Below are 12074 nucleotides of genomic sequence, written 5' to 3'. Positions count from 1 at the left end.
TGGCCAAGGGAAAACCCAAGATACTTGCTCTGAAATAGTCATTTTATTTTTCTCAAAGTACTATTAGTTACAATAACATAAAAAAACCCTTCATTTGGGTCAGGTCAGTTTTAGAGCTTACTGTTCTATTTCTGAAATATTTGTTGGTATAGCATGGAATTTACATTCTGTGAGGCCAGCTCCAACAGCATGGGGACATAGTATGGAAAAATATTGATAATTGTTAGATCCGAGGAACCTATACGTGGGAATCTTTATTCCGTTTTCTATAGGTTTGTTAGCAATATCTAGAAAATATTCACAAGGCAAAATTAAATTTTATTTCATGACTAGATGACCCTACCATCTGCTAATCTCTTTCCCTCTTGAACCTACTTGTATTTCCAGCATTTAAGTATCAATTGTGCAGAAGAACACATACTTTTATTTTTCTCCAAATGAGCTCTTTCAGTTTTAAGGGTGTTTTAAGTTATGGTTTTCTGGGATTTGGAAAACAAGTCTTTGTTCACCTGACTCATAGCCTCCGTATTTTTACAGACACTTTGTTGTATCCCTTCTTAGTGGTAGTCGTTCTGCTGGAGAAATCGTAATTCTTTTAATCTCCCTCTGCTCATTGAAGCTGCTCTTCTCTGGACCTTTCTCAGCTCTGCTTTGACTTTCTTGAGCTGTGGTGACCAGAACTTATCCACCCAGGTTACACACAAGCATAAATGACAACCAAAACCAGAATTCAATGAAGGGACTTCTCGAAGCAAAAATAAACGCGGAAGTTAGCATTAAGAGAGCACATAGAGAAGCCAGCATAGTGTTCAAAATAAAATTATGTTAGAAAAGATGAAAATTAGCCTCACTGTAACAGTTGGCAGAGTCCGAAATGGAAGAAAAATGAGTTTTTAAAAAAGTTGATTCCATTACTTTTAAATTCCAAACCTGCAAGTTTTTGCTGCCATCACACATTAGAATGAAATCAAAATCACCACCGTGGCCGGTGATCTGGCCCCTCTCGGTCTCTCCGAATCCACCTGCACTGGCTCCCACCTTGCCCACTGGGATCCAGCCACACTGGCCTTCTTGCTGCGCGTGGAGCGCACCATAACCCGCTGTGAGGCCAGGGCCTTCATCCTTGCAGTTCCCTCTGGCTGGACTGTTTCCCCCCGGAGCCCACATACACATCTCACTTCTGCACATCGTTCAGGACTCTGATCAAATGCCACTTCTTCAGAGAGGCCTGCCCTGGCCAGCCATAGCCTCTCCTCCATTGTTCTCCATCCTTGTACCTGCTCTACTGTTCCCATTCTCTAAACATATAGTATGTAGCTGTTTACCTTTTTGTTCCCAGTGTCCCCCATTAGAGCGTAAGCTCTGTGAGGGTGAAGACTTTGAATCGGTAACTGCTGCATCTTCCTCACACTTAGCTTCGTGCCTGACACGGGTGGGTTGTATGAATGAATAAATGAATGAACGAACAGACGCACGCACACCAATTAAGAGTGGAAGTTCTAGAACCAGATTCTGGGTTTGAATTTCACTATGTGTCCTTTGGTACGTTATTTAACTTCTCTGTATACAGTTTCCTTATTTAAAATAGAAGCATAATAACAGTACCCACTCATAGGTTTATCTTGGAAGATAAATGAGTTAACACAGATAAAGTGCTTAGAACAGTGTTAATAACAAGAGTCAGTACTCCACAAATATTAGGATGATCATGAAAAAGGGCAAGAAGGGAAGAAGAGAAGCAATCGTGGCAGCCCTTCTTGGGTAGCGGGAATTTTCTATTGAAAGATTAAGGGGGGTGTGGCGCTCCAGCACGTCTCACCTTTGTAACGCTGGGCCGCCAAGGACACAGAATCAATTACAAGGACAACTTCTTGTTGGGGCGAGGGTGGGGTGGTGGAATTTTGTCTGAGGGCTTTTTTTTTTTTAACATTTAAGAGACATAAAATCACAACTGCGATACCTTCCATTTCTCAAAGTGGCACATTTGCATAGACTATATATTTAAAGTTTAATACTTGCTTGTGGAACATTCTTTTTAAAGCTTCTGGGTCTGGTATGAGTAAGAGTGTAACACCATTCACACTTTCAAGGTACTACAAGGCAAAAAGGAAAATTGTGACATTGCTGGTTAGTCACAGCCACAAGTTCATATTTCCCAAAGGTTATTTTACTCTCCAGAAACAGAGAAAAAGGAAATTCCTTCAAAAATATGTACATGTCGGGCTTCCCTGGTGGCGCAATGGTTGAGAGTCCGCCTGCCGATGCAGGGGACACGGGTTCGTGCCCCGGTCCGGGAAGATCCCACATGCCGCGGAGCGGCTGCGCCCGTGAGCCATGGCCACTGAGCCTGCGCGTCCGGAGCCTGTGCTCCGCAACGGGAGAGGCCACAACAGTGAGAGGCCCGCGTACCGCAAAAAAAAAAAAAAAAAGTATATGTCATTACATATGCTTATTATTGATTTTGAGAGTATATGATCAGTAATTGCCACAATTATCTGAAAGTTTTAGCTTTGGGCAAGTAAGAGAAAGGTCTTTTTTTCAGAAGTTGACCAGTGCAAAGATTATCCTATTTGTTAATGCAAGACCAATTTAATAAGTGCAAGCTGAGTGGAAAAATGCAATCCACCTAAGAATTAGGTTTCTGGTCTTTAGTCAGAGCAACAGGTGTTGATGATAAGCGAAGAGTCGTCAGGCAAAATGAGGGCCGACAGGTTCTCGACACATAGTTTGGAAAGTACCAAAAAACCCCCTCGGTCCAGGTCAAGTGGCAGCTGCATGGACGCTGTGGTTTGTTACTTCTGGCCTGACCCCACCATTTCCTGTACTTGATATTGAACATAAGAATTATTCCAAGGGTGGAAAAAACCTTTTTCTGAAACGTAGTTACCTCGGTAGTCAACCATCATGAATAAGAACACTTCCAGGACACTTTTAAAAAACAATAGCGGCAGAAGATCAGTAGGAACCATGTAAATTATACCAGGGTTAGTTAGATAACTCTTTATGTGTCCTCTACAGGAAGCCCCAAGCGAGAAATTGTGGCCTGTGAACTTCTGTACAGCTTGAGGACAGAGTATAATTTTCCCCTCTAATTATAGTAATTTAGTATATTACTGGTTATCATTTCCTTTTTCCCCCCCTTTGGTTACCAGAAAGCTTACTTGTGGTTCAACTTTAGCAAGTACATAGGACCTTATGATCTGCTTACTCATGATTCTTTTTACTCCTCTGGTTTTGTTTCTGCTTTCCTTAATTTTTTTAACTGAGTTTTAAAGTTCTTAAAAAATATTTTACTATTATTTTATCATATGTGGTGGTGTAAGCTGCTTCATCAAATCCTTCACGAGATAAGATGGTTTTAATGAAATTGATTAAGTTAGGTCGTTTTCATAAATATAATTCTAACAACCTGGAGAAGTAGACATTATTATCATTCACGTTTTACAGTTAGGAAAATTGCGATTCAAAGATGTAAAAAACTTGCCCAAGATCCAAATACCACGTAGTTTTCACTGTACTATGTTGTACTATCTCATTTCTCTAATAACAACAACAAAAAAAATACTTTCTACTGGTTTAAGTATCTTCAGGTAAGAGTAATTACTAAATTGACAATGGTATGAATGAGCTAAAATAAAGTACATTTAAATTACAAAAGAAAAAAGTTAAGCTAGCAGGTAACCTTACCAATGATTATATGTAATTGTAAAACATTAGGCAGTTAGAGGAAGATGAAGAATTTTCTTTGATGAATTTTCTTATTCTATCACTTTTCTTTTAAAGAAAAAGATATGAGGACAAAATTTAGATAAAAGTTCTACGTGAAAGTAGAAGAATGGATTAGTTGATCTATATGAGATAAAATGCTTTGTGAACATCTGTACCAGCCCTTCCTAAGGACTCATTACAGCCCACCAGTGTAAGGAGATGGACGGGCTTTGATCCCCTTTCGAAGGTCACCACTCTGGCCCTAATCCCAGTATGCTGACACCCTGCTGGGCTCAGTCCTGCAGTTAAGTGTCTTTCCTGGGCAATAAAGTCTGTGAAAACAGCACCAGCATGGGCTTGGAACACATGTGACAAAAAAATTCAAAGTACATATGAGCCAGGATCATTGCCAACTTCATTTTCCAGCCCTTTGTGTAGAGCATAGGATCCTTCCCTCTTTACGTGAACCAGGAAAGCAGCAGCATCTTGCCTGGCGGCACTAACCAGCTGTGCCTCACTGATGGGACTGTAGGAAAAAAAACCCATGAAATAAAAGAGAGATGGACCCTCTTCAGATCCAGATATGATCAGGACACAATTCATTAAGCAGCACCGCTTATTTAAGATGTTATTCTAGCATGTCTGTCTACCTGCAATTTCAGCAAGAGGTGCAACATTTCTACACAATTGTTTGCTTTACGTACTGAGTTAAAAATGACCAAAGCAAAATTGCCAATGACAGGTTTTACTCTGATGTTAGATTCAAGTCCAGAGTTTGCGGAGACTACACTTCCCTTACTCAAGGCGAAAGCACGCTGTTCTGAATAATTTTCCCTAAGGATTTTCAGGCTGTGCTTTTGCAGATTTTCAATGTTTCTGTATTTCTGTATACCTGGAGCTGGTAAATGAGAAATCATGCAGGAGAAGCAGGCCCATCTGTGTGTGCCCAACATGCATCGAACATGCATCAAGTACATTTCACTGAGATGACGGCGCTAGCAAGTTGCTGGGCAGGGATTTGAACTCCGGGCTGCCTGATTCCAAGAGCTGTGCTCTTGCTCATACACTGCAGTTTCCAGGCTTCCTGCAGCCACAAAGAAGGCACGAGTGTATGCTAGTTCTAAGCACTCTAGAGGTTATGCAAAGTTATCGACACCCTGAATGCCTGCGTATTTTATAGTCATCTGATTTATTTTATCTGCGGGGCCAGCCCCCCTTAGAACGAGCCTCCTGGCTATGGAACACAAGATCTCATATCGCTTTACTCTATGCATCGGCTTCTTTGACTTGCCTGGTGTGAAGAGGGCTCCTTCGGATCCTCATCTGGGTCCACACCAACCCTGTTAAAGAGAACAGAGAACTGGTAAGGGCCTTGCTGCAGATGAGATGACACAGTCTCTTGGGTCAGAGCACGTGAACCAAAGACAATATGAATCAGACGAAAGGTTTAGCAGAAACCCCTCCTACCTCTCCCTGAATCGAAAGAACTTCAAATAGATTTACGGCAAGAGGAGAACTTGTACAGCTGGGCCTCTGCACAGCTGGTGAGATCGGGCATCCACAGCTGTTCCCTGCTGCTGTCTTTCCCAGCAAGAGCAGAAGCCTGAGAACCTGGGACAGGAGCGCTCAGGAAAAGACCTCCATGGCCCCCAAAACAGGGATCCTAGAAGGAAGGCCATCTGTTCTTCCTGCAGGACTCACTGACAAAACTGCTCTGGGAATGTGGTGGCCCAGGCTGCAGCAGGCTCCCCAGGACAGAAGAAAAACAGATCCTTTGTCCAGATGCTCATGGAGGCTGGCAGTAGGGAGGATCCAGGTTTGTGGGGCCTGAGACTTATACAATTTGGGGGGCTCTCTTTAAGCAAATTAATACAAAAATACAAAATTAGGGATGAAAGTGACTCTTTAAAGAGAAAGAGAAAATAAATTATAACACATTTTATAATTTTAAAATCGGCAAATGCAACAGACATCTCAACAGCTATAAAATACATAATATTCGAATTAATTTACTGCCTGACATACCTCTAAAATAACCTTTTCCTCCTAAGTTTTGCCTGCATACTTTGTTATTCTCTTTATATGATATAATGATTTTGTATAAGACAGTATAGGAGGGGGCTTCCCTGGTGGCGCAGTGGTTGAGAGTCCGCCTGCCGATGCAGGGGACACGGGTTCGTGCCCCGGTCCGGGAAGATCCCACATGCTGCGGAGCGGCTGGGCCCGTGAGCCATGGCCGCTGAGCCTGAGCGTCCGGAGCCTGTGCTCCGCAACGGGAGAGGCCACAGCAGTGAGAGGCCCGTGTACCGCAAAAAAAAAAAAAAAAAAAAAAGAAAGAAAAAAATAGAGAGAGAATAGGAGGACAAGGTAGTCTCTCCTCTAGCAGAGTCATCACAATTATTAATAATTGGGAGGCATTAAAACATGGTTCCTTACACACACAGACATGCTTGCTGTGTGCAGTACTGCTAAAGGTTTATACCCCGAAAAGACAAGATTTCTGATACATTTCACTTCATGCAATTCTCATCAACAATACCCAGTACGCTTATCAGTGTATACGCTGCATCACTGAATGTACGTATTCCTGAATTTCCGTTTTGACAGGGCCTCAATGAGAACAGAATCCTCCACTTTGAATTGTACACATCTCATGACTGGAAGAATTTTCCACAGACTAGTTTCTGGCTCAGTGCATTTGAAGCCTTGTTTTTCCTCCACTACCCCCAGACTTGTGAAGCCAGTCACCATAGGACGTGTTCATCTTCCATCCAGCCTCGTGACACGCTTCCTGTAAGCCGTCGCTGCAGGAGGCTGGCCAGCAGTGACTTGCCCTTGCACAGAAGTGACTGCAGACCACACAGCCTCATCCCACTAAATACAATCTAAATGCGCTCCCAATTCGGCTTCCCCTTGGTCGGACCCCACAGCTGCCCAGGGCCACTCCAGAGCCATCTGACCAGGCGAGAAGCATGACGGAGGGGAAACTGTAGCACAAAGAAACAGTGATCAAACCCAACAGTGGTTAAAATATATTCCTTTTGCAAATCTTACGAAAACATAGGACCATGGGAACACAATGCTAGGGCTCTTCCCAGGGCCTTGGAAGGGCCGGAGCGTGTGAGGGCCTGGAGCTTGAACTTCCTCTGCTCTGGAGGGTGGGCCTCTGCCTGTGGTGGGCGGCATGGGGGTGCAGCTCAGGGCCTCAGCCACCTGGCTGGGGCTCCGCCAGAGCCTTTCCCGAGAACGTCACAATTTCTAGAGCTTTAGCGTCTTTCCTTCCACTCCGGCCCCTGTAAAAGTGCCCTTGTTCTGGTCCCTAGATGTGGGGAGGGGAGGCAGGTTAGAAGCTACCAGGCCTGCAGATGTGTTAGCCTGTGAAAGGAAAGCCACTGGTGGAGAGGTGGTTTGTTTAAAATACCTCTGATTCTTCAAAAATTAGTGTCCTCTGGGCATGAATAGCCCCTTTTCTCTAACCCAGAGGGTGAAATGGGCGGCTATTTATTGTGTGCTGAACCTTTTGGCCTTCAGGTAACTAGAAAGGGCCTCTGCTGGGGACTAACCTTTGATTTTCTTAGAGTAGAAAGAGCTATTTGATCTATTTCGTTGAAGTTGGAGGGAGAGAAGGACAGGACGGGGTGGGGGGGGGAGGGGGTCAGGAAGGAGAAAGGAGGAGGGGGAAGGAAAGAGAAGAGAGAAGGGAGGGAGGGGGCAGTGTAGGGATGGGGGCAGGAAGGAGGGGCAGGGGGGAGAGGACTGGGAGAGTTGAAGGGGGAGGGGGGGAGGATAGACAAGAAGAGAGAGGGAGGGAAAGGAGGAAAGGGTTGGGGAGAGAGAATGGAGGGGAGTTAAGGCCCAGCCTCTCGAGGTGGGTCTAGACAGTGACCTTGGGGTATGGGTGGCCTGAGTCCAACCTCTATGAATAGTGGGGTCCCAGTTGGAGGCACCCTGGCCCCCTTTCTCGTGGGGCTGGGCCACCTTCAAGCCTCTGGTGGATCTGAGCTCTCTGGCGGATGCTGGGAGCCCCTAGGAGCCTTTATTATTGAGCCCTAACCCCTTTCCCAACACCAGAAGCTACAGGCACCCATGCAGGCTGTGAATTGAACTGAGGGTCCTGAAGTTCCCACTGCTGCATTTGCTTAGGGCCTTTTTTTTTTTTTTTTTTTTAGTTCTCTGTCTAGAAAACTAGAGAGAACAGAAATCAAATTTCACAAGAAACCCAACATTTAAAGTTTGAGGCAGCACTGAGGCCTTTCTCCCCAGCAGCAGTCATAGCAGACATTTCTAGTTTCAATTATTCTAGAAGCCAGATGGAGCGGAGGAACGGTAGCAGTGGATTAAGTGCTTCAGTTTTATGTGGGACTCGGTGAAAAGCATCTCAGGGGCCTGAGAGATCGGCTGTTTTCCTCGGAGCAAGAATACATCTCCTCCCTCCTGCCGTTTCAGGGAAGCTCAGGGTCTGCTCCTGGGGCCAGGCCTGCAGCCCTCTTGCCTAGAGCAGACTAAACATCTCAAGAGGCTTGAAGAAAGAGAGACTGCATATGAGTTATTCCCTCCTGGGGCAGCGGTGGGGAACAAAGCAGATGTGGTCCCTGCCCTCACAGGGCATAACGGTTAGGTACGTTTAATTAGAAAAATCTGAAAAGTTTCTTATAATTGTTTTGGTTTTATTTTTTTAATTAATTTTTATTGGAGTATAGTTGCTTTACAATGTTGTGTTAGTTTCTACTGTACAGCAAAGTGAATCAGCCATACATATATACCCTCCCTTTTGGATTTCCTTCCCATTTAAGTCACCAAAGTGCATTAAGTAGAGTTCTCTGTGCTGTACAGTAGGTTCATTAGATCTCTACTTTATACATAGTATCAATAGTGTATATGTGTCAATCCCAATCTCCCAATTCCTCCCACCCCCCCCTCCTCCCTTAACCCCTTGGTATCCATACATTTGTTCTCTATGCTATAATAATTGAGGTGCTATGAAGGAAAGGCATCTAAGAATGACACCTTCTTTCTCTTATGATTTTGCCTGCTTTTCATAGCAATTTTGCTAAAATATATTACCTGGCCCCCTGCTTCCTTAAACAGAGTGTGATGGGGCTACTCGGAACTTTACTGGAGGTTTCAGTATCGCCACTGGCCCCATAAAATCTAACACTCACTTGTTAAAATGATTTCCAAGAGGTATGTGAACCTCTTTATGCCCATATTAAATGGTCCCTGGCTACTATTCTTTTTCTTTTTGAAATTCTTGTATCTGCCATTTAGATTGCCTTGATTTTCTACCTGCAACAATATGTTAGAATATTGTCTCTATGCTTGCCCCCTACTTGTTTTTTTTTTTTAACATCTTTGAGTATAATTGCTTTACAATGGTGTGTTAGTTTCTGCTGTATAACAAAGTGAATCAGTTATACATACACATATGTTCCCATATCCCTTCCCTCTTGCATCTCCCTCCTTCCCACCCTCCCTATCCCACCCTTCTAGGTGGTCACAAAGCACCGAGCTGATCTCCCTGTGCTATGCGGCTGCTTCCCACTAGCTATCTATTTTACATTTGGTAGTGTATATATGTCCATGCCTCTCTCTCACTTTGTCACAGCTTACCCTTCCCCCTCCTCGTGTCCTCAGGTCCATTCTTATGTCTGTGTCTTTATTTCTGTCTTACCATTTTTTTATTTTTTAGATTCCATATATATATGTGTTAGCATACGGTATTTGTTTTTCTCTTTCTGACCTACTTCACTCTGTATGACAGACTCTAGGTCCATTCACCTCACTACAAATAACTCAATTTCATTTCCTTTTATGGCTGAGTAATATTCCATTGTATATATGTGCCACATCTTCTTTATCCATTCATCTGTTGATGGACACTTATGTTGCTTCCATGTCCTGGCTATTGTAAATAGAGCTGCAATGAATGTTGTGGTACATGACTTTTTTTTTTTTTTTTTTTTTTTGCGGTACGCGGGCCTCTCACTGTTGTGGCCTCTCCTGTTGCGGAGCACAGGCTCCAGACGCGCAGGCTCAGCGGCCACGGCTCATGGGCCCAGCCGCTCTGCAGCATGTGGGATCTTCCTGGACCAGGGCATGAACCTGTGTCCCCTGCATTGGCAGGCAGACTCTCAACCACTGTGCCACCAGGGAAGCCCCATGATTCTTTTTGAATTATGGTTTTCTCAGGGAATATGCCTGAGATATTGGGATTGCTGGGTCGTATGGTTCTATTTTTAGTTTTTCAAGGAACCTCCATACTGTTCTCCATAGTGGCTGTATCAATTTTTATTCCCACCAGCAGTGCAAGAGGGTTCCCTTTTCTCCACACCCTCTCCAGCATTTATTGTTTGTAGACTTTTTGATGATGGCCATTCTGACTGGTGTGAGGTGATACCTCATTGTAGTTTTGATTTGCATTTCTCTGATGATTAGTGATGTTGAGCACCCTTTCATGTGTTTGTTGGCAGTCTGTATATCTTCTTTGGAGAAATGTCTGTTTAGGTCTTCTGCCCATTTTTGGATTGTCACCCCCTACTTTTTAATTTAGTGTGGGACCAATAGCCTGAGAGTCAAATTTAGTACATATTTTTTCTTTTCAAGTTTATAATACACACACAGATACGTAACAAAATAATACACTTGAAACATTACAGAAGGGCTTACAAGACAACACAGTAGTCTCCTGCCACACCCTGCACACCAACATACCGACTCCCCTCCTCTGAGGGCAATTTTCTGCCTTTTCTCCACTGTTATGTATAAACTGGCATCAGCATGTATGGCACATTCACACAGCATCCCCAGGGTTAAGCAAACATGCCAGCTGCGTCTGTGTCTCTTACTCTCCTCTTCAAGAAAGCAAGTCAGAGTATGAAAGTAACCCCCTAAAGGGTTAACCTTGAATCCACTCACTTTTATGCGTAAGAGATCATTTACACACGGTGGGTTCTTGAGAGATTATTAGAAAGAAGACACAATGAACCCTGGCATGTGGCACCACAGGTGTATACATACAGCAGCTCCCAGGTGAGATCACAGGTGTATGGGGTGACGTGCACCCTCCTTAGGTGTTATCCAAGGCTCTTCAGCACCTTTCCCACAGCCTCGCACCACCCTTTCTGCTCATCTGATCTAGACGCAGTGTTCCAGGGCTGGCAAATGGACCTGTCCTTGTTTCTGAGCCTCAGTACCCAACTGGGCCCCTGAGCTCTGGTCCTGCCTGGATCGACTGAATCCCCTCTCTCCAAACTCTAGTTGGTGGTTGGGCCATGCTGGCCATCACTGGCCATCTGTGATGCCCCGCCTCCTATCCTGAAATTCCCTCTCCTGCCCTTCCTCTTCTGATCACCACCATGGACCATGCATTTTGTTGCCCTGACTTGGTTCAGATGCCCCATCACTTAAAGTGTTCACTGACTTGGATGGCAAGTAGCCATACACCTTCGACTCTGTTCTCTGCTTCCCGACAGAACCCCTTCCAGGGTGTCTGTGATTGTCCTGCTGTGTCCCTGGCCCACCCTGTGTTCACCTCTTTGGTGCCAGCCAGACGAGTGGGGCTAGCCAGGGCTCTTCAGGATATGCCAGCCCTGGCTGGAATCCCGGGACTCAGGATCACCCTGTGGTTGTTGAGGGGTGAGTGAAACCCCGCTGTGAAGAGCCTGTCACTACTGTGTGACCTGCGTCACTCACTGCCTTGGTTTCCTTGTTAGTACAGTGGGGATAATGACAGAACCTGCTTCCTATAGTTGTGGCGAGGATTAAATGAGAAAATACTTGTAAAGTGTTAGCTTAGGGCCTGGTACCCACTGAGCTCTCAAGACATGTTAGCAGCTATTGTCCATGTTATTATTTTTATTATTATCAGTACTTTTTAAAAAATCAATGGGACCAGAGCTCAGTACTGCCATGCTCCCTGCTCAACCCTTCTAGTCCCTGGTTCTGCATTGGGCAACCCTCAGGTATAAACTAACAGTTACATCTGAGCCATAGGGAGTGGCCAGTGCACAGCAGGAATTTCCAGTTTCACAGTAAAACATCATTTCTATTTACAGAGGGCCAAGCTTCCCAGATTGGAATTCATTTACAATTTACTGGTAGGCTAGGGAGGTAAGAGGGCAACAAAGAAGGAAAGGAAGGTGTCTAGAGAGCAAGGGGAAGGAAGGAAAGCGTAGAACTGAGCAGAAAGAGAGCAAAGAGAAGGCAGGTGCAAAGGAAACAGTATCTTACTATAAAGAATAGGTACAGGGGGTGGATAAATAACCACAAAGGTGCGTGCAACTTTAGAAAGGGAAGCCAAGGCTGGGTGGAGGAACAACTGCACAGCCCAGGAAAATCTCTAAAAATATAGAGAATTGAAGAGCCAG

The 12074-nt window shown here is 44.6% G+C and overlaps 1 protein-coding gene across 2 annotated transcripts in view; it reads right to left on the bottom strand.

The window, feature by feature from the left end:
- SLC9A9 (solute carrier family 9 member A9) overlaps positions 1-12074 on the bottom strand; it is a gene marked incomplete at both ends in the record, with an annotated part of 539820 nt that overhangs the window by 104581 nt on the left and 423165 nt on the right. For both annotated transcript variants that reach the window (XM_082840556.1, XM_082840557.1), the window contains one exon: positions 5000-5048. In XM_082840556.1, coding sequence (XP_082696682.1) covers positions 5000-5048 — 49 coding nt within the window. The remainder of the gene's footprint in view (positions 1-4999; positions 5049-12074) is intronic.

This window comes from Leucopleurus acutus (assembly GCF_964270905.1).
Source record: "Leucopleurus acutus genome assembly, chromosome: 5".
Taxonomy (NCBI): domain Eukaryota; kingdom Metazoa; phylum Chordata; class Mammalia; order Artiodactyla; family Delphinidae; genus Leucopleurus; species Leucopleurus acutus.
This window is presented reverse-complemented; position numbering and strand designations above follow the sequence as displayed.